The sequence below is a fragment of the Staurois parvus genome, unplaced genomic scaffold (assembly GCF_062004578.1).
Source record: "Staurois parvus isolate SC_StPar_1 unplaced genomic scaffold, SC_StPar_1.0 ptg000461l, whole genome shotgun sequence".
Classification (NCBI taxonomy): domain Eukaryota; kingdom Metazoa; phylum Chordata; class Amphibia; order Anura; family Ranidae; genus Staurois; species Staurois parvus.
The window spans coordinates 1,015,064-1,040,891 of NW_028318257.1; the positions used below are offsets into that span (position 1 = coordinate 1,015,064).

Here is a 25,828-nt window from a genome sequence, read left to right on the forward strand (position 1 = left end):
TTGATCAGCGCCACCGGCTATAGCCTGCAACACTGAACATTGTATTCTGACAGCTGGTAAGTATCCCCTCTATCAGACTACAATAGCTCAGCGGGGAGGGTTCCCCCATGCATATTGAGTGTGTAGATGGGGGAATCAGGTCAGTTTTTTCATTCAGCCAGTTGGTTAAACAAAAAAAATTACTCCCCTATAGGCAGCTTAACAAATAGTGGGGAGGGGGTGGGGTTACATGGCAATAAAAATGTGTAAGCCTTTTGAATTGGGCTTTAAGTAGACTCTGTCACCAGACTATTCATTTCAACAAAAATCTTTGCATAAGATTAATATATACATTTAATGGTTTTTTTTTTTCTTTTGAATGGTATTTTACCTTTAAAAGCCTGGCTTTTATAGACATCCAAAACCCTTGATACTGCTCCTAGCACCACCATCGTGGGTGTTATGTTGGCAACCCCAACAGACTCAGAACTGTTGCTCAAGTGACATTCTATAGCATTCTCCTTCACTCTTTCAACGGCAGCTACATAAAAAGTTATGTAAGGAGCAGGGGTGGACTGACAACTCATGGGGCCCCCAGGCAATAGAGGATCATGGGGCCCCTGTGTCCTTGCCCAAACTCAAAAAAGCCTATAAAAAAGGTACCAGGGGCATCTCATGGGGCCCCCTACTGACCCCGGGCCCTCGGGCAGCGCCTGAGTTTCCAAATGGTCAGTCCACCCCTGGTAAGGAGGTGAGGAGGAAGATGGAGATGCTGGGCCAGTACAGACAGTAGTTCGACACTCCCAGAAGAGGGGCTATGATGCGCAAGGAAGGAGGGGATGTGCTAGTCAATTGATTCTCCCAGAAAATTCAGGGGTGAATAAAAATAAATAATTTATGAAAAGGATAAACACTCTAGTTTAAGCTTTTAGAGTGATTGATATTCTGTGCTTTTTCCTGCAATATATTAGGTTGGTGACAAGGTCTCTAAAATATAAACACATTCAAATCCTGGGACAAAATGACCAGGCCTGGTGTTTGGAACCACATAGCTTTGGTTAAACATCTGTTAGGTTAAAGGGCAGTCAATATGCCACACTGGATGAGAAACTTAGATGACCTACAAGTCTCAGGTACCTAGAAAATATTTCTCAGGTTGTCACTAGCTTTGTATCAATAACTAACGTTTATAACACAGTTAATGTTTCTTCTTGCACAGCTGCAGTATCTGCTGGATGTTATAAAGAATGGAATTCGGCAGGAGAATCTCCGGCTCACATACTTACTGGCGCTCTATGGTGCCAGAGCCGCCCAGCTGATCTTCAGACCTGGTAAACTTTTATGTCATTCTTATATATTTGCTGTAGAGGGCTGACAGGGAAACATGGAAAGGATGAATTACTTTTTAGTTTAACCCTTCTCTTGTCTTCCACAACAGAGGAACACATGTACATAAAGGTTAACCGCTTCCTGCTGTCCCACGAGTACCTGGACCTAAAGAAAGTTCCTGACTTCTATAGGTTGTTTTACAGTTTTGACATAGAGGTATGTGGCTAGTCATTGTTGCATGTCTTATGACACACGAGTCAAGTACATTGTAACCGTCTTTATGGTGTTTAAACAGCACAAGGTGGAGCGTGAATGGATTCTAGGATTGCTAAGTGATGGAATGAGGGACAAGCATTGCTATGAGCTCTATGATTACCAGAGGATTTTCATGGTCATTATGGCTTTTTATAACAGCCCCCTATGTGATGAAACATCTCAGGTAAGATCTCAGATGTGTTATCCGACTTTGAAATTTAGTACATATGTTAATGATTTATCCCATAGCTCAATATTGATCTGCTTCTTACTTCTCTCTTTTAGCTTTTCCTAGCCCCCTCTTGCCCTTCTTTTCCCCTTGCCTTTTTTGTTTTCTATTCTTTCTTCTCGTTTCCTCTCTTCTTTCCCTTCTCTCTCTTCCCTTCTCTCTCTTCCCTTCTCTCTCTTTCCTTCCCTCTCTTCCCTTCCCTCTCTTCCCTTCCCTTTCTCCTATTCCTCGGCTCTCTTTTCTCATTCTCGCCTCTCTTTTTTCTCATTTTCTTCTCTCTTTTTTCTCATTTTCTTCTCTCTTTTTTCTCATTTTCTTCTCTCTTTTTTCTCATTTTCTTCTCTCTTTTTTCTCATTTTCTTCTCTCTTTTTTCTCATTTTCTTCTCTTCTCTCTGTTTTTCTCATTTTCTTCTTTCTCTCTTTTTCTCTTTTCTCACTTTCTTCTCTTATTTTCTTCTTTCTCTCTTTTTTTTTTTTATCATTTTCATCTTTTTCTCTCTCTTTTTCTCATTTTCTTCTCCTCTCTCTTTTTCTCATTTTCCTCTTTCTTCTCTTTTTCTCATTTTCTTCTTTCTCTCTCTTTTTCTTCTTTCTCTCTTTTTCTTCTTTCTCTCTTTTTCTTCTTTCTCTCTCTTTTTCTTCTTTCTCTCTCTTTTTCTTCTTTCTCTCTTTTTCTTCTTTCTCTCTCTTTTTCTTCTTTCTCTCTCTTTTTCTCTTTCTCTTTTGCTTCTTTCTCTCTCTTTCTCTTATTCTTCTTTCTCTCTCTTTCTCTTTTTCTTCTTTCTCTCTTTTGCTTCTTTCTCTCTCTTTTCTCTTTTTCTTATAGCTTTCACTTCTCTTTCGCTTCTTCCTATTCTCATTCTCACCTCCTTCCTTTTTAGTCCTTTCTTTTCTTCACATGCTCTTCTCCTTCCTTTCACGTGACTTTTCTTTCTCTTCTCTTCTTTTCCTTAACCTTTTCCTTCCTTATAATTATTTTAAATCACTTTTTCTTTCCTCTCCTCTACTTCCGCATCTCTTCCAGTTTTCTTCCTCTTCCTTGCCTGCCTTTCATTTTACTTTCCATTTGATTATTCTATCAGTCCCATTTTCTCTTTTCCTGCCTTTCTCACTACCTTTTCCTTCTTCCCTCCCCTCTCATCCCCTTTCTTTTGCTTACCATCTCATTCTCTTTCATTTATTTTGCTTTCTCCCTCCACCATTTCTTCCATCCCTCCCTCCTTTTCTTCCATCCCCATCACTTCCCTTCAATCACTATAATTTCTATACATTTTTTTTTTTCCTTTCCATCCGTTGTCTTTTTTCCTTGCACTAACCTTTCTTTTCCCATGTATTACATTTTGGCCCCCTTTATTTTGTCTTTCTTTTTCTTTAATTTCCTCCTTTTCTGTTACTTCTCTCTCCTTGACTATCCCTATCACATCCATTTGCTATCTTTGCATAGATTTATTATGTTATTTAATTTTTTGTATAGTTCTATATATTGGTTCTGATGACAACCCTATGATTTGTAACAGGTTAAGGTTCTGGAAATTCTTACAAAGGCCTCCAAAGTGCCAAAAGCAGCTTATGAACTCATACGGGACCACAGCCTGCTGTCCTGGATACAGAACATTCTGGAGAAAAGGTACTTTGGTTTTACTTGGAGGTATCTGCTACAAGTTTTCAAAACAAGTCTTGCAGTGGTAATTGTAATGAATACACACTATTTCAAGTGCATTTCGAATGTCATCAAAAACATATTTTGGACATGCACTCTTCTGCCTTCTACAAAACAGTGATTAGTACCTATTACCAGACCTATGCACTGCCATGTGCGGGGTGTACAAATGCTAGTACTGAGAAACTCAGGGTTTGCATAGCAAACTTGTGAAGCATCCACAGTGCATTAATTACCTTTACTACAACCATAAAGATAAAAGGTGCTATATGTGGTTTCTGCTTTCTAGCTCTATCTTTAGTTCAAAGTCTTTTTACATTTCAAGTTTACCCAGAATTATTTTATGTGAATATTGTATAGGGAGGGTAAGGTTTCCAAACATACACATACAATAAATGGTGGGGCAATGAAACTATACATGACTTCCCAATAATATCATGTGTGACTGTAAAGGGTAGAACGTTAATGAAGTCCTTCAGTGGTGCCTAATAAATCTGGTTAAAAAGTCGTTTTAATCTTCAGGTACGTTGAGAATAAAACACTAGGAAGTGTTATAACATTAGTGACCAATTTATGGCTAACCAACTTGGGCAACAAAGCGAAGACCAAATCAAGAGAAGAGAAGAAAAAGCCAGACGGACTGGCAGAACATGAAAAGCTCCTTCCCATCCATTTGGTGAATGAGATCTTTGGGGTTTCCATGGTTCTGCTCAGACACATCAGGTAAGCCGCTCTCAGCTTCTGACCATCTTTAAAATGTCTTTTGAGACAAATACATGACTGTTCCACTTTGCTTCATATTTTCATCTAGTTTTTTTGCATTAATGTTCAAATGCTTGATTTCTGCAAGCCACAGTAAAGGTTTTTTTTTTTTGAGCAAGAGAGAAGAGGAGGAATTTCTCTGTTGACACAAATTAATTTTCTGGGATCTTTGGAAAGTAACACCGGGACCAGGTATACACTAGTTGAAGGGCGCATGTTAAGTCAACCATAGATGGTTCCTGCTCAACCAGGTGAATTTCAATCCATGTACAGGCAGGCTGGTTGCACTAAAGTTGTTCTATAGATAGATTTCAGTGCAACCAGCCTGTCTGGGTTTTTTTTTTTTTTCGCCAGATCATTGATGGTGGCTATAGCCACCGGCCCAGTGATCGTGGTATTGTGCCGGCAGGGAAGGTTGCCTGCGCTCCTTGCTGCCAGAACACAATAGTACTATGGGAGGGATTCGCGCTGTTTATGTTGATGGGGGAATTGAGCAATTTTCTTTCCTTCAACCCATGCCTTAGCCTGGTCAAACATGGATAGTTTCTTTTATTTTTCTGTGAGCCGACAGGGATTCCCCACCCATACAAGGATACATGGATGGAGAAATCCTTTCCGCTGTGCTATTCTATTCTGACTGCAGGTACTCCTCTGTCAGAATACACTGATCAGCACTGCAGCCGATTGGCTGCAGATACGAATCAAATTAAAATTTCCCAACAGTTCCATTCGAGAGAAATCTGTTGAACCAGCCGCATTTTGATCCATCTATGGCCAGCTTTAGTGTGTAATGGATACATTGCACCTTATCTGCTCATTCACGGCTTTCCTTGTCATTAAAGTATTTTATGAACAAACTTGTTCCCCCTCTTATATTGCTGCAGATTAACCATTTATGGATCACCCTATAGCAGAATGAATATATGTGATTTTGAACTTCTACCTCACAGGGGCATGCATGCACCACTGGCAGATCGTTTGTGCTGTTAACTGTCACAGGAGAAGCCAATCTGCGAGTCCCAGGCCCGATCGTCAGGCAGGGAGGAAGAACAGAGCTCTACCTATGTTTACATAGATAGGGGGGAATGATCGATCGTGTGTCAGAGCAGAGCTGGGAACATGATCCATCACTTTCCCTTGTACCAACACCACCTATTGTACATTAAGCACATACCTAGACACACACTTAACCCTTTGATCGCCCTAGATGTTAACCCCTTCCCAATCAGTGCAATTAGTACAGTGATCAGTGTATATTTTTTTTAGCACTGATCACTGTATTAGTGTCATTGGTTCCCATAAAGTGTTAGTGTAAAAATGTCCGCTGCAATATCACAGACCCACTATAAGTCGCTCATCGACGCCATTACTAGTATATAAATAAAATTCCAGTACATGTCCCATAGTTTGTAGACACTATAACTTTTGTGCAAACTAATCAATATACGCTAATTGGGATTTTTTTTTTTTTTACCAAAAATATGTAGTAGAATACATTTTGGCCTAAATTTATTGGATTTTTAAATTTTTTTTCTTTTAATTGGATATGTTTTATAGTAGAAAATCATTTTTATTTCTATTTTTTTTTAAAATGTTTTTTTTCTTTTGTTTATAATGCAAAAAGTAACTTCAGAGGTGATTGTCCATTAAAGTAATGCAGTGCCGTATCATAAGTCTTCTGGAGCTGAAGTGCTTAAGGCGGTAGTAAATGCCACTTTTGAACTTGTACCTATAGGTAAGCCTATATAAGAAGGCTTACCTGTAGGTACAGTGAATATATCCTAAACTTGCTGTGTTTAGGAGATGTTTACACTGGATGCAGCTTGTGATGTCACCAGCGCATGCGCTCTGAAGAGAGACTCTGTGTCATAAACTGTGACTCCTGTGCCCATGCCAGCGAACCCGGAAGGAAGACCGAGTGAAAATGGAAGCCCTGTCAACATTGACAGCATTCCGTCAGAGGGCTTCGTTCTAAGGTAAGTATTTCATAATAATCCCGTATGTGATGCATACTAGCATCACATACGCAGTTTCCTTGAAAGCTTGTTTTTTTTTTTTTTTAAAGGCTGCGGTTTACTACTGCTTTAAAGGGGATATCTACTGTACTTGTAGATAAATTCCCATACAAATGTATTCCTAATTAAAGAACTGTTGGATAGAAGATTTCATTCTCATAGGATGCATACCATCACTGACCACTAGCATTTATATTGGTGCTGCATGATGATGGACAGGTGACTCAGCCTTACTCCTGCCTCTGCTTGCAGCAGTTTAGCCTCGGACCTAACCTGAATGGTTATCACAAGCCGGCAGTCAAACTTGGTGGTTTTTGAACAACCTTTTGTAGCTTTTAGTAGGCTTCATGCTCAGGAGCGAAGGTGGGCAACTTCATGGTTTCATATGGCATTAACAAATACCTATCAGCTTGTAGTTCTTACAGCCTCACTTACATAGGCTGTAGATAACAAGTTCGAAACTTTTGTTTCATTTGAAAATAATAATATAGGATATTAAAAGTGTAATAAAAGCGCCACACCCTTAATACTTTAAAGCAGCAATTCCACCTCAAAAAAAAACAAATAAATTTCTTAGTGCTATAACTTAAAGGAATGCGCTAAAACCACAAACTATTCCTAATTTAGTGTAGAAACATTAGTGCAAAAGATATATATATATATATCTATTCTCAATTAATATCAAAAAATATCAAAATTATGTGCAAAACTATTTTTTAGTGCATAAGTAATTTAAATAATTAAATTTGTGAATATATAAAAAAATGTCCAATTCAGAATTTCTTCAAATGTCCAAACAAATCCTTTTCAAATTCAGGTGCTCTCAAAGAAATTGTGCCAAAATCCACCACCAAAGTAAAGTTGGGTAACTCACCAGAGCTCCATGCTGATCAATCTCTAGATCAGCAAAAAACGCTTTTTGCTCTGGGAGCAGATGCAATAAATCAACTTCTCAGGTGTGATGATCAATAGCTACACAATCATCCATAAGGTAGGTATCCACCACTCAATATAGTGGTTCCAGGAGCATTATATCACTCTCTTTTTTTATATCTCTCCACCGAGGTCATGTTTGGGAATGAAAGAGAAAATCATGGTGCAGCCAGTTTTTTTATAAAAGTATCCAACAATTTAATAAAGATTTACACTCACAAAAAGGGTGTCTTCACCGACACCAGTATAACAGCATAAAACAGCAAATGGTATAACAGTCTCCTGTTCCCCGTACACTCACTACAGCGCTCGTGACTCAATCCTCTCCACAGACGTCAGCATCCAGAAAGCCCTACTAGTTTCGTCATGAATGACGTCTTCAAGGGGCGGTGGAGAGATATAAAAAGAGAGAGTGATATAATGCTCCTGGAACCATTATATTGAGTGGTGGATACCTACCTTATGGATGATTGTGTAGCTATTGATCATCACACCTGAGAAGTTGATTCATTGCATCTGCTCCCAGAGCAAAAATTGTTTTTTGCTGATCTAGAGATTGATCAGCATGGAGCTCTGGTGAGTTACCCAACTTTACTTTGGTGGTGGATTTTTGCACAATTTCTTTGAGAGCACCTGAATTTGAAAAGGATTTGTTTGGACATTTGAAGAAATTCTGAATTGGACATTTTTTTTATATATTCACAAATTTAATTATTTAAATTACTTATGCACTAAAAATAGTTTTGAACATAATTTTGATATTTTTTTATATTAATTGAGAATAGATATATATCTTTTGCACTAATGTTTCTACACTAAATTAGGAATAGTTTGTGGTTTTAGCGCATTCCTTTATTTAAATAATATAGGATATTGTCTAGACTGGTGAAGGATGAAGGAATATGTAGGCATCCTTGAGTTTGGGGAGGCCTCTCTTTCACAGTTCTTTTCACACACCAAAAGTGTGAAGCATTTAATGGCATCACAGGGGGAATGTTATGATGGTGTGAAGCAAGGACACCATCATGCTTCCAGAGCTGGCCTTTTAAAGTTATGAAAAGTCTAAATCATTAAGATGTTAGCTTTAACACCTCTGTGTTCATACCATTGATTCAGTACAGGGCTGTTGGAGGTGTTGATACTGTCCTGTCTTATTATAATGCATGGTTCACTCTTTGTTTCTGTTTAGTCCAAAATTTAAACCTGTTTATTTAGTTTTGCACCCGTTTTGTTTTTTTGTGTTTTTTTTTTCAGTCTGTGTCCCCATTGGGTAGAATTTCCCTCCCATCCTTTCAGGAAACATCTCTCCAGTAGAGAGAGATTGTAGCAAAACACATTTTCTAATACAACAGAGAACTTTTATAAGTCTCCTATTTTGGTGACACAATCCCCTTATCACTTTTTTTGTCTCTTGTTGGCTTTTTTTCAGGGACAGCAAATGAGGTGAAGTGTCCCCATGGACAAAAATTGAAAAAAAGTTTTTTGCCTGAGTTGGGCTTTTAAAATCTTGAGGTTATCTTTTTATGAACATAAAAGAAATTGGGCCATTTCTTGTTCATTGAGCCCCATTTGCATGCTTGTTTTATATTTGAGGTCAATTAGAAGCACAAGGAGCATTGTGACACTGTATCTTTTTGTTTTTATTTTCTTTCACCACAGAACAAATTTAGATGGCCTCCATCTCCGCCAGTATTTCCATACCTTGAGCTCCATTTTGCAGTACCGTTCACGGGTGTTGGAAGCCTTTAAGAAAATGGGCAGGTTTGCAGTTAATGAACAAGCGTTTTCAAGTAAGAATGCTCTGCTCCTGCTGCACAAGTGGAGCACCATCGAGAAAGACCTTGATCTGCAGGAGAGAATCTGCTCCCTGGCCAAAGAGTACAAAGTCAAAGAACTCATAAGTAAGTGACTGGCCATTTTATATCTTCCTTTTTATCCTTGCTATTTTGTCTTGCTTATACATTCTAATACATTGTAGATAGAGTAATAGTTGTTGGAGCTGCAGGTAAGTTTAACGTATTATGAGTGGTATTGATGAGGGAAGATGGGTGGCATACATTCTGAATGATCTCAGAAGCATCTCAAACTTACAGTACATCCAGAAAGTATTCCCAGCGCTTAACTTTTGCCACATTTTGTTATGTTACACCCTTTTCCAAAATGGATTAAATTAATTTTTTTTTTCAACATTCTACAAACAATACCCCATAATGACAACGTAAAAGAAGTTTGTTTTGACATTTTTGCAATTTATTAAAATTTAAAAAAAAAAAACACATGTACATAAGTATTCACAGCCTTTGCCATGACACTCAAAATTGTGCTCTGGTGCATCCTGTTCCCACTGATCATCCTTGAGATGTTTCCACAACTTGATTGGAGTCCACCTGTGGGAAATTCAGTTGATTGGATATGATTAGGAAAGGCATAAACCTGTCTATACAAATGTCCCAAAGTTAACAGTGCATGTCAGAGCACAAACCAAGCCATGAAGTCCAAGGAATTGTCCGTAGACCTCTGAGACAGGATTGTATCAAGACACAGATCTGGGGAAGGGTACAGAAAAATTTCTGCAGCATTGAAGGTCCCAATGAGCACAGTGGCCTCCATCGTCTGTAAATGGAAGAAGTTTGGAACCACCAGGAATCTCTCTAGAGTGGGCCACCCGGCCAAAATGAGCGATCGAGGGAGAAGGGCCTTAGCCAGGGAGGTAACCAACTACCCGATGATCACTCTGGAAGAGCTCCAACGTTTCTCTGTGGAGAGTTCAGAACCTTCCGGAAGAACAACCATCTTTGCAGCACTCCACCAATCAGGCCTGTATGATAGAGTGGCCAAACGGAAGCCACTCCTCAGTAAAAGGCAAATGGCAGCCCACCTGGAGTTTGCCAAAAGGCACCTGAGGGACTCTCAGACCATGAGAAACAAAACTCTCCGGTCTGATGAAACAAAGATTTGAACTTTTTGGCCTGAATACCAAGCGTCATATCTGCCAGGAAACCAGGCACCGTTCACCACATGGCCAATACCATCCCTACAGTGAAGCATGGTGGTGGCAGGATCATGCTATGGGGATGTTTTTCAGCAGCAGGAACTGGGAGACTAGTCAGGATCAAAGGAAAGATGAATGTAGCAATGTACAGAGACATCCGTTCATCTTTCACTTTGTCATTATGATGTATTGTTTGTAGAATGTTGAGGGAAAAAAATGAATTTAATCCATTTTGGAATAAGGCTGTAACATAACAAAATGTGGCAAAAGTTAAACGCTGTGAATACTTTCTGGATGCGCTGTATTTCATCATCACAAGCCTGTGCTTATTTGCATGGCTAATCCACAGTAGATCGGTTTTCAGAGAGCATTTGACAGGCGTGAGGAGGCATTGTGTTGCTTTAAAAATGTCCCCTCCTCCTTTTTTTTATTTTTTTTATTTTTTTATTTATATTTTTATTTGGTTTATTTTACAAACATTATTAAAACACAATACATTTCCAAAAAAGTACCTTTTTTAAAAAAAATAAATTACAATTTCTTCCCACCCCCCCCACCCCCTCCACCCCTTTCCCTCCTCCCCACCCCCCCACCCCTTTCCCTCCTCCCCACCCCCCCACCCCTTTCCCTCCTCCCCACCCCCCCACCCCTTTCCCTCCTCCCCACCCCCCCCCACCCATTTCCCTCCCACCTTAACTACAACCTCCTAATCTTTTCCCAAATCTCCTTACTATATTTATCCTTATTACTTCACCAACGCTTCTAAACTACCTCCTATGCTCTAATTAAATCCCCTCCTCCTTTAATACCTATGTTGACATACCTGTGTAAGGAACATGTATATACTTACCTATTTTCAGCCTGCTCCAGTCATATGATCCCCTATGTCAGTCTGTGGTGGCTGCATGGGAGAGTAGAGAGAGCTTGATGACTGGGAATGCCTGGTAGCAATGAAGTCTCCCATAGGCTCCCATGGCTCACCCTTTGTTGGTGGTCCCATTTCTCCCCTGCAATTGCTGCTGACTGAGATAGGGGAGCCAGATCACGTGGCCCATCCTTTGTCGGGTTGTCCCTCGTCTCCCCTACAGCAACAGCCAGATCATGCGACCGGACCAGAGCAGGTACAAATAGATACAAATCTTGCACAGGTTAATCCGCATAGGTATTGAGGGAGGGGAGAGAGCATTTTTAAGAGTAGTTGGGTTTAGATTGAAATTCTGCTGTAATGCTGAATATTACCATTCCTGCTAAAGACCAGCAATGAGCCGTTCTCTTTTACAAACTACCATTAAGGGATGGTTTGGGTCTCATCATAGCTATCTCATTGATGCCAAGGTTCCTTGTCCCTGGAGTAGTGGGTGAGGTCTTGAATGGTTGAAACCGGACAACCCTAGCAGTAAGGAGTTTGTGTGTTCCATTATGTAAGATGAAATTATACTCTAGTGCTCCAAATATAGATGGTTTAGCTATATGTGGAGGGACATGTGCTGTGAACAGGATGTGGAGTGACACTGAAGATTGTTTCTGAATTGATTTATTCAGCAATTAAAAACAGAAAACTTTAAATGTGTTTCTTCATGTTCTGTTTAAGTGCCATAAATAATCAGCTAAAAAAAGATTGGCTCTATTTTCAGTAAATCTGTCTGGGAATCTTTCACTGCTGGAGACAGTTTTACATTTCACTGAATTTTCATGCTTTCCTCTTTTCTAATTGCTATTTTGTTTTTTATCCTTTTAACATGGTTGCCAAAATTGTAATATAAGTTTCAGGGACTGTTTACTGCTAAAAAAATTCTACTTTAAAAATAATTTGCTTTAAAGCAGAACTTAACTGTATCTGCACCACAAACTGAAAACTCTATTAAACCACTTTAATACCACTCTATAGCCGAAAAATGGCTTCAGACCAGTTTGTTTGTTCTGGAAGGGCGCCTATAGCTGTCCTCTCAGAACGCACCCGTACCTCTAGGGTGCACATTGGGCGTGCTCTGTGACTGCTGTGTCACAGCTGATTATAGATCGCAGTAAAGTGCCATTCACAGCGGCCATGTGATCTGCTGTGTCCAGTCACATCTGATCACACGTAAACTGTCTTGACGGTTATTGGCAGTCTTTTGCTCACACGCTGTGTCTGTGTGAGGAAGAGACAGCCGATACCTGGCAAGGCTGTCTGTGATTTGTTTACACTGATGATCAGTGGCCATCACTGCAGCTTATCAGTGCTTATTAGTGCCACCTCATTAGTGCCCATCAGTGCAGCCTCATCAGCACACATCAGTAAAGAAGAAAAATGTATTTGCTAAATTTTATAACCGAAACGAAAAGGTTTTTGTTTTTTTTCCCTACAAAATTTTCAGGTCTTTCTTCTTTTATTATTATTATACAGGATTTATATAGCGCCAACAGTTTGCTCAGCGCTTTACAATATAACTGGAGACAATACAGCAACAATACAGTTCAATACAAGAGGGATAGGAGGGCCCTGCTCCTTGGAGCTTTTATTTAGCAAAACATAAAAAACCCAGTGGAAATGAACCATTAGCCGCCCGGCCAATGGCCGTTTGGCGGCTTCAAAGGTGTCTCTGCACTCCGGGTGCACGCCATTTGGCGTGCTCCCGCACATGCGCAGTTTGCGCTAATGCAGAGCGGCGCAGCAGTGCGATCTGTCACCGGCCGTGCACCTCGGACACGGCCGATGAGAGATCTGAGTACCGGCTCCCATTGCTGGTACCATGTGACCTGCTGTGACCAATCACAGCAGGTCACATGACAGTTGTATACAATGGATGGCTTCATTCATGATGCCATCCATTGTATACTAGTGCCTAGCTGTGAATGGTCACAGCTAATCACATGCACATGTCATGTGATTAGCTGTGACCAGATCACAGCTAAGCACAAAAAAACAAAAAAAACAAAACTGAATGAATCGATTTCATTCAGGTAAATGCTTGCTTATAGCAAAGTAATTCTTTGCTATAAGCAAATTGTGTAAAAAAAAAAAAAAAAATACTGATCACTTCCCCAAAGTAGTACAATGTTACTATGGTAACATTGTACTACTTTGGTCATAGTAAAATATGAAAAAAAATCTTTAAAAAAATGTAATAAAAAATTAAATATAATAAAAAAAAAAAAAAATTTTTTTTTTCATACTGTCACCAGTCAGTGTCCCTGTTCACCGCCATGCCAGTTATATGATGACGCTGTACTGCACTGGTGACAGTATGTAAAAAAAAAAATAGTGAAAATAATTTTATTTTTTCATTTTCCGAAAAATTATGACAAAAAAATACAACTTCAAAAAACTCGCCATGCCTCTTATGAAGTACGTCGGACTGTCTACTGTGCAAAAAGGGGTCATTTGGGGGATATCTGTACTGATCTGACATTCCTGGACCTCAAGAAATGAGATTGGCTGTCAATACTTCAGGATTGATTAATAATCAGATCTATACCATAGTTTGTGAACTCTATAACTTTCCTACAAACTAAATAATACATCCTAATTTGGGTTATTTTCACCAAAGACATGTAGCAGATAAACAATTATTTATTTGTAAACTTTTATACCAGAAACAAAGAAAAATGTGGGTTTTTTTCAAAATTTTTGGTCTTTTTTTGTTAATTTAGCAAAAAATAAAAACCCCAGCTGTGATTAAATACCACCAAAAGAAACTAGAAGAAGCTCTAGTTGTGTGAGTGAAGAAAATAATAAAATTTTAGTTTGGGTACAATGTTGTATGACCGCACAATTGTCATTCAAAGTGTGAGAGCGCTGAAACCTGAAAAATGGCCTGGGCAGGAAGGTGTAAAATTGCACGGTATTGAAACGGTTAAATACCAACCAAAAAAAACTTATCTGTCTGAAAAAAATTGGCCTGGGCAGAAAGGGGGTGAAACTGCCCAGCATTGGAGTGGTTAATTAATTTCTAATTTTCAAAGCAACTGTTTATCTGCAGTCTTCTCTTCTCTACGTCTGTTCAAAGTGCATAATTTATACAGCTTGTCTGAGCTTTCAGAAACCATGTGCTGGGGAGTTGAAGTTACACTCTGCAGATCACAGTGAGGAGAGCTCTGAGAACTGATTGGAGGGAAGGGACACACCCCCTTTCACAGAGTACATAGAAAAAGAGCTGAGGCTGTTAATCACAGGCTGTGGGCTGGAGGTTTCTCTCCTGTCACCTTTTTCCTCTTGGTGTCAGGAAAATTTGTCAGAAGTGATTCATGCTGTTAGCAGAGGGATGAAGCAGCAGACAGAAATGGCACTTAGTGCCATTGAGATTGAGACAAGTAATCAATATAGAGGGATGTACTTTGTTCATATTTCATGCCAGAGGTTTACAATCACTGTAAGTCTTGTGTGTTTTTATGTGGCAACTGAAAGTATATCATGTTGTGGGTGTAATTGGTTTTGCAGTGAGGATCTGAGTGGCAGCCTATCACAATCTAACCTACTTAAGTTGCTATAATGTTTGGGTGGCATGAGAGGAGTTGTGGGTGGGAAGGTCATCTATATTTCTGTGGTTGTTGATGGCATTTAGGTTTGCTGCTCTTTTCATTATTGGTTTCTACCTCATTATTTGGGCATTTTGGAGAACCAGTGCTCAGATGGTAGAGGAAATCCAGAGATGGCATAGAGGCTTGTGGGCTTTAAGCCAGGACAGTAAATTGAGGAAAAACTCATTTTGAAAAGTTTGCTGCAAGTAATTCTTTATTTTTTATCTATTTCTCAGGTACCATTAAAGAGAAATTCAGACAGCCAGTCCCTAGGCATCTAAGGAAGAGAGTTGAGGCTGCACAGCAGGAAATCCTGGAACAGCAGCATACGTCCCATCTAGAGGAGTCCAAGACTTATGTCAAATCTATATTGATGTACTGGAAACCCAATTTACCAAACCATCCCTACAACCCTACCCAAGAGACAGGAGAAGATCCAAATGAGGAAAAAGGGGCCACCGCAGAGGATGCAATGCCAGAAAAGAGAACAAATAGTGGTGCGCTAGTGTGCGCTACTGCCTGTCTGGTAGCCAAGTGGATAATAAAAGTAGAAGGTCAAGTTTTACTAAACACGTGTGATCTCAAACAATCTCTTAACTGGCTGAAGAGCTGCATCATACCCCACTCCCGGGTGGTGCAGGAGCTGCTAAGAGATGGTGTATGGCAAAGTACCCTCTATAAACTATACTACAGAATCTGCAGTGACCCGGATTCTGGCCTAGAACTGCTGAGTATAGCTAACCGGGTCATGATCAACCTCATTGAGGCTCAAAATGAGAACGGTGACACTTCTCAAGCTGTGAAGGATCTCTGTCTGCTCTCTGGCGACCATTCAAATGACTCACAGAAAGGTAGGTAATAGGATGCATTACTTTAGAATATGTTTTGGCTAACTATTAGAAGATCCCTGCTCCTTGGCATGTTGCTTAACCCTTTGAGGACCAAGGGACGTATTTGTCCCATGTTTGTAATTGCGTGTATCATCTGATTAAGAACTTAAAACTCTTTTTTTTTTTTTATGGTTTGAGTCAAAATATTAGTTCTTATCAACAAACAACAAATGGATCTAGCTTTTTGTCAATTATTTCATGAAATGGCTTAGTTACAGCAACTGAAGTGTACGAACTTTAAAAACAAAAAAATTGATTCTTTTGGCGTTCCAAAACCTTACGGTCCTCAAAGGGTTAACCACGTCACCTCCAGAAGATTTACCCCCCTTCATGACCAGGCCATTTTTTTGCTTTTTTGGTACTGCGTTATTTAAACTGACGATTGCATGGTCATGCAACGCTGTACGCAAATGAAATTTATATCATTTTTTTCACACAAATACAGCTGTTTTTTGGTGGTGTTTGATCACTACTGAGTATAATTTTTGTGTAAAAAATTAAAGACCAAATTTAAAAAAACAAACAATTTTTTTTACTTTTTGCTATAAAACATATCCAATACAAAATGCCCAAAACTCTAGTTTCTTCATAAATTTAGGCCAATATGTATTCTGCTACATATTGGTAAAACTAAAATCTCAATAAGTGTATATTGATTGGTTTGCACGAAGGTCATAGCGTCTACAAACTGTTGTGTGTGAGTATATATACAAGATTTATTTATTTTTTACTGGTAATGGCGCCAATCAGCGAATTATAGTGGGACTGCAATAGTATTGCGGGCAATCTGACACTCTGTGGGAGCCAGTGACACTATTACAGTAATCAGTGCTAAAAATATACACTGTCACTGTACTAATGACACTAGCTAACATATATAGATCTATCTCTCTCTCTATAATCAATCTATCTGTGTGTGCATATATGTGTGTGTATATTTATATATATATATGGTATCGTGAGGTGCTTTCACTAAGGGATGTGCCGGTTTTTATTTCCCTGCTTTGCAGAGAAACAACCGGCACACCCCCGCTGACAGGACAGAGCTCTGAATTGTTAACATTGACAGAGCTCTGCCCTATCTTTCTCCTTGCCGATCAGCGGTTGCTGGTAATCAGTCGTTGGCCGGCACCCACTGATCGGCTTGTGCTGCGACTAATCATGGCACAGCCGGAGCGCCCTCTACCCGGACGTACGTGATCCAGCAGAGGGGAGCCACTCTGCAGCCATTCTCCTATGGGAGGCGGTTGGCAGGTGGTTAAAGCAATACTTCACTTATTTGAGAAGGCCTTCCACACCTGTTTTTTTTTAAATTTCCTTCATGCATACCTTTTTCCAGGTGGGTCTTTTGGCAGGTGGCACGACATCCTCTTTTCTCTGTACTGACCGTAGGCAGTTTTCAATATTGCAGAGAGAATGATGCTGATGTCATAATATCAGTGCTACTTTCCTTAGTATTGAACTATGAGCCCAGGCTGAGGTGGTGATGCTCCCCAGGGTGTGTCCATGTAGGCTCACAGGCCATCATTCAACCTGGAAGAGGACCAGCAGTGGAGCAGCAGCATTTCTGTGGAGGACAACACTGGGGACAAGATGGGTATAGCAGCAAGAGCTGCTTTATTTTATTCTTAAAAAGCCCAGGCACTTAATTATTGAAATAAAAGAAAAAAGAGAGCGGCTTTAAAGGCTTCACCTTAAACAAAAAGAGTTACAGGTAAAAAAAAAGTGTATTATTTTTTTAACACTGGGATGGGTGCAATGTCATTCTGCAGCACACTCTCCCTCCATATCTCTGCCCTTACCTCTGTGCGGGTTTTCAGTTAGAAAGCTGGAGGGAGTGCAAATGGACTGATCAGTCCACTTATAGGCCATTGAAGCTAAAAGTCCTTCTGCTGCAGTGACAGATGGGACTTGTAGTTTATTCACAGATCCCTGTAAATGAATGACAGCAGCACTAATTTCAAATGAGACATCAGTTGCGGGGAAGAAGAACCCTACCCACTGTCTCTTGGAGGGAAGGGGGGGCTGCGGAACATGTTACACCCTAAGTATGGGTGTAACATGTTCAAAATGTAAGCTTGTCCTTTAATGTGAGTGTTTCCCAAAGTGTGGGTTGTATAGCAATGAAAGTGCTCTCCTTCACTGTGTGTACAAACACAGCTTTTGTTTTTTTTTTAAAATAAAGATACAAATGTTAGTTGCCTAGCTGTCATACTGATGGCTTTAGTACATTTTCAGCTACTGACCTAGAAAAAAAAAATTATTAATGAATAATTTTATAATTTTTTAATTAATAATTTTAATTAATAATTATTAATTAAAATAATAATAAAAATAATTTCGGTGTTCTGACTACACGGGCTCTATGATTGTGCCTGGTCTGTGACTCAAAATATTGCAGACAGGCAGCCACCTGGTTGATGGCAGTGATAAAGTGTTGACATTTTGGAACATCATCAAAACAAGGAGGGGTGTGTTTTGGAGTACCTTTTCCTGCACTATGAACAGGTAAGAGAAAGGAAAGGCATTCCCAGACCACCAGACAGAGTTAGTTATTGAACATGCTTTTTTTTTTTTTTTTTTTAAATAACGGGTTAATACTCACCTGATGGAATTGCCCAGAGCAGCTCTGAACCTCCTCTTCTCATGTCCCCCACCTGCGCTTCTGTTTCCTTCCCTCCAGTGAGTGCCCCCATAGAAAACCACATTCTATGGGGGCATTTGTGCGGGATGGCTCCCAAGCACTAGTGTCTGTGTCCATTGACTCGTCCCACTCCTTTGTCACTGGCTTTGATTGACAGCAGCAGGTGCCAATGGTTTTTGCGGCCTCAGCAAAGCCTGTGAGGCCAGGGAGTGAAGAGCTGCAGATGTGCACAGCTCTGGATCAAATGAGGGCTCAGGTAAGTAAAAAGGGGGTAAGGGGGTACACCACTGCCTAAATATTTTTTACCTTAAATCAAGGAATGTATTAAGGTAAAAAATATTTAGGCTTTGGAACCACTTTAATTTGCATTGAGTGGTATGCTACAGCAATGTCTGTACAAAAACAGAAGCCTTGAGCTGGTCAGCTGTTCTCCCTTTATGTGTTACAATACTTTTTCAGTTTTGACTGGAGCCTGTTGTATGTATTGTGTCCGTGAAAACTTTTTTTTTTTTTATTTCAAATCAGTAATGCATTAAAATTTGCAGATCTACATGATAATATGCAGTTACAGTGCCTTGAAAAAGTATTCATATCCCTTGAAATTTTCCACATTTTGTCATGTTACAACGAAAAACACAAATGTATGTTATTGAAATTTTATGTGATAGACCAACCACTTTGTGGTTGTGAAATGGAAGGAAAGTGACAAATGGTTTTCAAGTTTTTTTTTACAAACAAATATCTGAAAAGTGTGGCATGCATTTATATTCAGCCCCCTTTACTCTGATACCCCTAACTAAAATCTAGTGGAACCAATTGTCTTCAGAAGTCACCTAATTAGTAAATAGAGTCCAGCTGTGTGTAATTTTAATCTCAGTATAAAAACAGCTGTTCTGTGAAGCCCTCAGAGGTTGGTAGAGAACATTAGTGAACAAACAGCATCATGAAGGCCAAGGAACACACCAGACAGGTCAGGGATCAAGTTGTGGATAAGTTTACAGCAGGGTTAGGTTATTAAATAATATCCCAAGCTTTGAACATCTCACAGAGCACTGTTCAATCCATCATCCAAAAAGGGAAAGTGTATGGCACTAAACTGCCAGGCCGGGAAAGGAGAGCATTAATCAGAGAAGCAGCCAAGAGGCCCATGGTAACTCTGGAGGAGCTGCAGAGATCCACAGCTCAGGTGGAAGAATCTGTCCACAGGACAACTATTAGTCGTGCACTCCACAAATCTGGCCTTTATGGAAGAGTGGCAAGAAGAAAGCCATTGTTGAAAGAAAGCCATAAGAAGTCCCGTTTGTAGTTTGCGAGAAGTCATGTGGGGGACACAGCAAACGTGGAAGAAGGTGCTCTGGTCAGATGAGACCAAATTTGAACTTTTTGGTCTAAAAGCAAAATGCTATGTGTGGTGGAAAACTAACACTGCACATGACAAAATGTGGAAAATTTCAAGGGGTATGAATACTTTTTTAAAGCACGGTATATAATTTGAACTGCAGTATTCAGACATTTTTATATGACTGTTCAGTGGAGGTCATAGAAGTGATCAAAGCATATATAAAAAGCGCACATCGAAACATCTGTCTGCATATTTGTTTTAGAAGAAGGGGCTGTCATGCCATGTTGATGAAAGTTATATATAAACCATATAAAACAGATTGTACATTTCTAGAATCTTTTAATAATCTGATATCTCATTATTCCTCCTACAGCTGCCGCCAGTTTCTTGGCATCTCTGTACATCGGCGATATGTGGCTGGGAGCGAAATCACCTGTTATGTTTAACACTTATGTGAAAATGGTTTGTAAAGGAGCCGGCAAGGACAGTTCAAGCTCGAAAATAAAGAGCCCCCGAAAGAAGAGGAAGGAGGACCAGGAGGCCATGGTGTCCCTCTGTAGAGACATTTCTGCTGCCATTCCGAAGAGTTGATGTCTGTTGTGTGCCTTCCTTGAATGTAGACCTTGTTTATTGTAAACGTGAGAGGTTCACCCAGAATTCTAAGCCCTGAACCAGTATGGCTCTGGGAACTTGTGACAAGAGTATTGGGCTTGGTTCTGTGTTCTCTTTTAATGTATACATAAACCCTCACCATGTAAAACAACCCATTCAGTTTAAAATAGAAATGAAAGACAAAACATTTGTATATAGATATAAGAAAAAAACAAACAATTTCCCCCCATTTTTTTTAATACGTTATCACATTCCCTCTATTCGCAGCTGTATAAAAGCAGGAGGAGGAGAAACAGCACACTGACCTTCCCAGTGAATGGCTGTGTGGGGGGGCATGCCAGATTATGGCTGATCATTGGGGAAGAGCACAGCTGGAGAACTTGACTGTACTGTGCACTCCTGCCTATTGTGGTCAGTTTTTAATAGGAAAGCAGAGGGACTGGGAGGAACACCAGGGATTTCACACAAAGGAAGCAATACAAAGGGAACAGGATAGTTTTTCATATATGGTACAGCAGGCACATATCAGGAATATGAGATATGTTGTGTTTATTTATTCTTTAACCACTTCAAGTCCAGATACTTTCACCCCCTTTTCAGCTTTCAGTGCTATCACACTTTGAATGACAATTGCGCGGTCATGCAACACTGTACCCATATGAATTTTTTAGCATTTTTTTGAGACAGATAAAACTTTATTTTGGTGGTATTTATTCGCCACTGGGAACTTTTTTTGCTATATAAATGAAAAAGTCCAAACATTTTGAAAAAAAAGTGTTTCTTATAAAATTGTGCAAATAAATGATCTTTCTTCATAAATCTTGGCCAAAATGTATTCATCTATCTTTTTAGCACAAAAAAATTTCCCAAGTTAGTTTATAACCAAAACGTATAATTTTTCAAAAACTTTTTTTACATTTTTATTTTTTTTTTTATATTATAATATTTTTTTTTTTTAAAATACTGTCACCCTAGCAGTACAGTGTCACCATAGTGACACTGTACTACTTGTGGGGGATGATGATTTATTTATTTTTTTCCACTGATTGCTTTTACACCCATAAAGGCTGTAAAAGCAATCGTTTCTCCTTCTCTCTGGCTGTATTCCTGCAGCCATTGAGAAATGCTGTGAGAGCTGTGATTGGTCACAGCTTGTCACATGGTACAAGGCTGTTGTGAATAGCCTTGTACCATGTGATCTCTGTGATCATTCACAGATTTCACAAGTAGTAATCAATGATGTTAGGAAGTGACATCTTGTTTACTACTATTCATGTGATCACTGATTGGCCAATCGGAGATCACATGAATCGGGACCTCACACAGAGGTTCCGTACAGCAATCTGTGTTTGATTGAGGTGCCGCATGCTCCCAGGGAGCATACACAGGCAATGGATGCGGGGAAGACGTTTAGAAATGTCCATCCGCTTCTTCAGCGTTTTCTACATGGGCCAGACAGGAAGTGGTTAAGCCTTCACTAAGTTTCTCACACCTTTTTAAATTCAGCATCCCAATTTACATAAAACCAATGACGGGCAAGCACATGTTTGCAGGGGCGGACTGACAACTCATGGGGCCCCTGTGTCCTTGCCCAAACTCAAAAAGCCTATGAAAAAGGTACCAGGGGCATCTCATGGGGCCTTCAAAAAAGGGGGGTTTGTGAAAAGAGATTCACAGAAAAGCGGCTACATTATGAACAGACCGTGACACTCAGAAAATTTTCCAAAAATTATGCTTTATTACACAGATATAAATATGACATATGGGCATTCGCCCTGGTTTACCATCACCTCAGTATGAGACAATAACACACAGACCTAAAACCATATAAAATGACATCAAGACCGGTCTAAATGTATGTGCAACAGAAAAAGTGACAGCAAGAGTCTAATATCTCTGTAGTACAAACACATAGGTAAACACTTCCCTAAAGAGGTGTATCCAAAAATTATACCATAGGTATACCATAATATTGAATAATGAATTTACACCAATATCATAATGGTGAATCCCAAACAGGGAATCCAAAAATTATACTATGGATATACGTATATCACATGTATGAAATGCAGTAAGCACAATAAGCGTGAAGAGGGGAACAGTAAGCCTCAGGCCTGTTTGGAAAAAGACATAAATGTCAAATATATGATGCAATATGACGTCATACGTCAGATACGTCACTTCCGGTCATGCGCACTAGGTGGAACGCACGCTGACCCATAAGGAGGAAGCCATCTTCACATGTTATGAGGCAAGCGTGAGCAGCACAGGCGCTGAGAGGGGGCTGGAACCCGCGGTATATCGGCGGATGTCAGCGGTGGTTCCTGGGCCTCTGTGGCCGTGTTTGGCAATATCCATGAAGGACATCTCTTTCATTCCCTTTATCCACGGCACAGGTGGTGAGTGGATTGTTACAGGACATTAGATATACGGTCCTCTGTGATTAATATGACCTACATATCTTATTGAGTGCAAGCTCTGTCAGTGACTTCCCACATTATTTGTTTCACTACAGGATGGGGACATTATGGTGCTTTGTGTAGGATACAGGGCATACCGCATATAGTTCAACAGGCAGAAGATTCCTTGGGATATGTCTTGCTTTTCCTACAAAGGGTGGTGTGTAGTCCACATACAGTGGTGAAGACACCATTTCAAGCAGAGTGCTGCAATCTGCACCTTTTCTCCCATCCTGGGAATAAATGGGGCTTATTTCCATTCAAGAGCTTTATGACACAGCTGTTTACATTACAGATGAACGGGCCCCAACCACGTGTGCCGGCACAGGAATGTATTGCATCATATATTTGACATTTATGTCTTTTTCCAAACAGGCCTGAGGCTTACTGTTCCCCTCTTCACGCTTATTGTGCTTACTGCATTTCATACATGTGATATACGTATATCCATAGTATAATTTTTGGATTCCCTGTTTGGGATTCACCATTATGATATTGGTGTAAATTCATTATTCAATATTATGGTATACCTATGGTATAATTTTTGGATACACCTCTTTAGGGAAGTGTTTACCTATGTGTTTGTACTACAGAGATATTAGACTCTTGCTGTCACTTTTTCTGTTGCACATACATTTAGACCGGTCTTGATGTCATTTTATATGGTTTTAGGTCTGTGTGTTATTGTCTCATACTGAGGTGATGGTAAACCAGGGCGAATGCCCATATGTCATATTTATATCTGTGTAATAAAGCATAATTTTTGGAAAATTTTCTGAGTGTCACGGTCTGTTCATAATGTAGCCGCTTTTCTGTGAATCTCTTTTCACAAACCCCCCTTTTTTGAATGCCTTTTTTGGCTACTGAATGGAAACCAAACATTGGGTGACACGATAACTTAATTAACAACCTCTTAATAACTACCTATAGTATATATGCATCTCATGGGGCCCCCTACTGACCTCGGGCAGTGCCCGAGTTTCCAAATGGTCAGTCCACCCCTGCATGTATGATTAGGAATTTAGTCAGGCAACTGATTAAGTATAATACGTTGGGCAAATTGGTTCTAAATTTCTGCAGAGATGCTGTTATAGGTAGCATTAGAGCAGTGGTTCTCAACCTTCCTAATGCCGTGACCCTTTAATACAGTTCCTCATGTTGTGGTGACCCCCAACCATAAAATTATTTACCCAGTAATTATAATTCATGAGTGTCGTTTTACCTCCAATACTGCTGCTTTCAACACAGCAGCTGCTTTCTACACAGTAGCTGCTCTTTACACATCGGAAATATGTGTTTTCTGATGGTCTTAGGGGACGCCTGTGAAAGGGTCGTTCCACCCCCAGGTTGAGAACCACTGCATTAGAGGATGCTGAGAGTAAGCAGAAGCCCCTTACCCATGGCCTACACCACGGGTAGGCATCCTCGGCACTCCAGCTTTGGTGAAACTACAAATTCCATCATGCCTCTGCCTCTCGGAGTCATGCCAGCGGCATCATCTTGCAATGCCTCATGGGAAATGTACCACAGCAGCTGAATTGCCAAGGTCGCCTTGCCCTGGTCTGTAGTGTGACGTGTTCAGTAAACAGACATTCTGTATAGTGTAAGGTGTATTTTTATAACTTAAGACATGGACATCGGGTTATAAAACCTTCTGTTGTCTAACAAGTTGGTAGATATTTTTATACCTCTGTGTTCTATTTTTGTATTTGTATTTTATACAGACTGATACTCCTTCTGCATGTATGTGTAAGGACTGTCACTAAAGAGGAGAATCATTGTGCCATTGTTCAGAGCAGGGATCTGATTATAGAGATGCTTCAGTGAATGGAATTAATATGAAATCTTTGGTTTCCCCCACAGTGAACTCCCAAACTGTCACTGTCAGTTGGACTGGTCCATGTGATCGCTCTTCCGCTTCCATTTTATTACTACACAGTGCCGTTTGTTTTGTAACTAAACCTCAACTCCTGGAGGATATAAAAACACAAATTAATGCAGCTCTGTATTCATTACATTATGTGTTTTCTTCATTCAAGCAATGTAAGTACCTGTATTTGATTTGGTATTGGCCTCTTGCAGTCCACGTTCAGCAGACTGGGAGAAAGAGCAGCGGTACATGGAGAACGGTCAACCGTGCTGTAGTGATCATATTCCAGCATGTTGACAGGTGAAGAGAACAAAGTGACAGAGATGTGCTCATCAGCTTTCTGCTTCTTTCCCTGCCCAGTCCCATGCTGTGGGTGGGGCAAGACCTTTACGCTTTTCTGAACTGCAGCAGAGAAAAATCAGGTCTCATGGTTTGCTGGATAGGGCTGGGCTGTGTGAATATTAGAATTGTTCCTTTGGCATTCTCTCCCTTATACGAATTTTATCTGTTTATTTAGCAGTTTGCATTGAGTTCAGATTTATTTAAAATAAATCCTCTGTATTTCTGGCTGCAGCTAAAACTGCCAAAAACATTTTTTTTTTTTTGTAACCATGGCCACAGTAGTCTGCATTCAGAACTCCTCAGTCTTTACCCCCCCTTCTCATAGCATTAGCTCATTGCTTTTCCAAAGCAGTCTGCATACAGTCTAAAGGAAATAGGCTGCCATTGCTGCTAGTTGCATGGCTGTTATGTTAATGCAAAGGCTTTATTACTGCTAAGTATTCAGGCAAGGTGTTCTTATTTTCTTTGACTTTACTAGCTGCATGCTTGTTCTGATCAAATCCTGGTTTTCCAGCATATCTCTTCAACATAAGCTGGTCAGTAAAGTGTTACTAAACCCACAACAGTACAACAGTACCACTTTAAACTGGCTTTTGTTGAGCAGACAGCTGTACACACTGACCGGAAGTCAGCCGGTTCCTGCTGAGCCATATTCGATCAGTATGTACCCAGCTTTAGAAAGTATTGAGGGTAAAGGTGGTCAGGAACCTAACATTTCAAAACCAAGTCAGTCATGACAGCCTCCATATTTCTATTGGTATAGTTTTCCTTTAACCACTTCTCGATTGCCCTATAGCAGAACTACTGCTACAGGGCGGCAGGGCTGTGCAAAACCACACACACACACACGTATTTGAACACCCTGCGATTTTGCAGGTTCTCCCACTTAGAAATCATGGAGGGGTCTGGAATTCACATTGTAGGTACATTCTCACTCTGAGAGACAGAATTTAAAAAAAAAAAAATTCAGGAAATCCCATTGTATGATTTTTAAAGAATTTATTTGTCTTGCAC

General features: G+C 40.0%; 1 protein-coding gene across 1 annotated transcript in view; it reads left to right on the forward strand.

The window, feature by feature from the left end:
• The window catches only part of URB1 (URB1 ribosome biogenesis factor), a 100,130-nt gene extending 79,168 nt beyond the window's left edge, over positions 1-20,962 (forward strand). The window contains exons 32-39 of the mRNA XM_089688935.1: positions 1,199-1,310; positions 1,418-1,524; positions 1,604-1,747; positions 3,311-3,420; positions 3,976-4,176; positions 8,823-9,064; positions 14,892-15,506; positions 19,905-20,962. Coding sequence (XP_089545061.1) covers positions 1,199-1,310; positions 1,418-1,524; positions 1,604-1,747; positions 3,311-3,420; positions 3,976-4,176; positions 8,823-9,064; positions 14,892-15,506; positions 19,905-20,122 — 1,749 coding nt within the window. The 3' untranslated portion in view covers positions 20,123-20,962. The remainder of the gene's footprint in view (positions 1-1,198; positions 1,311-1,417; positions 1,525-1,603; positions 1,748-3,310; positions 3,421-3,975; positions 4,177-8,822; positions 9,065-14,891; positions 15,507-19,904) is intronic.
• Positions 20,963-25,828: the final 4,866 nt, after the last annotated feature.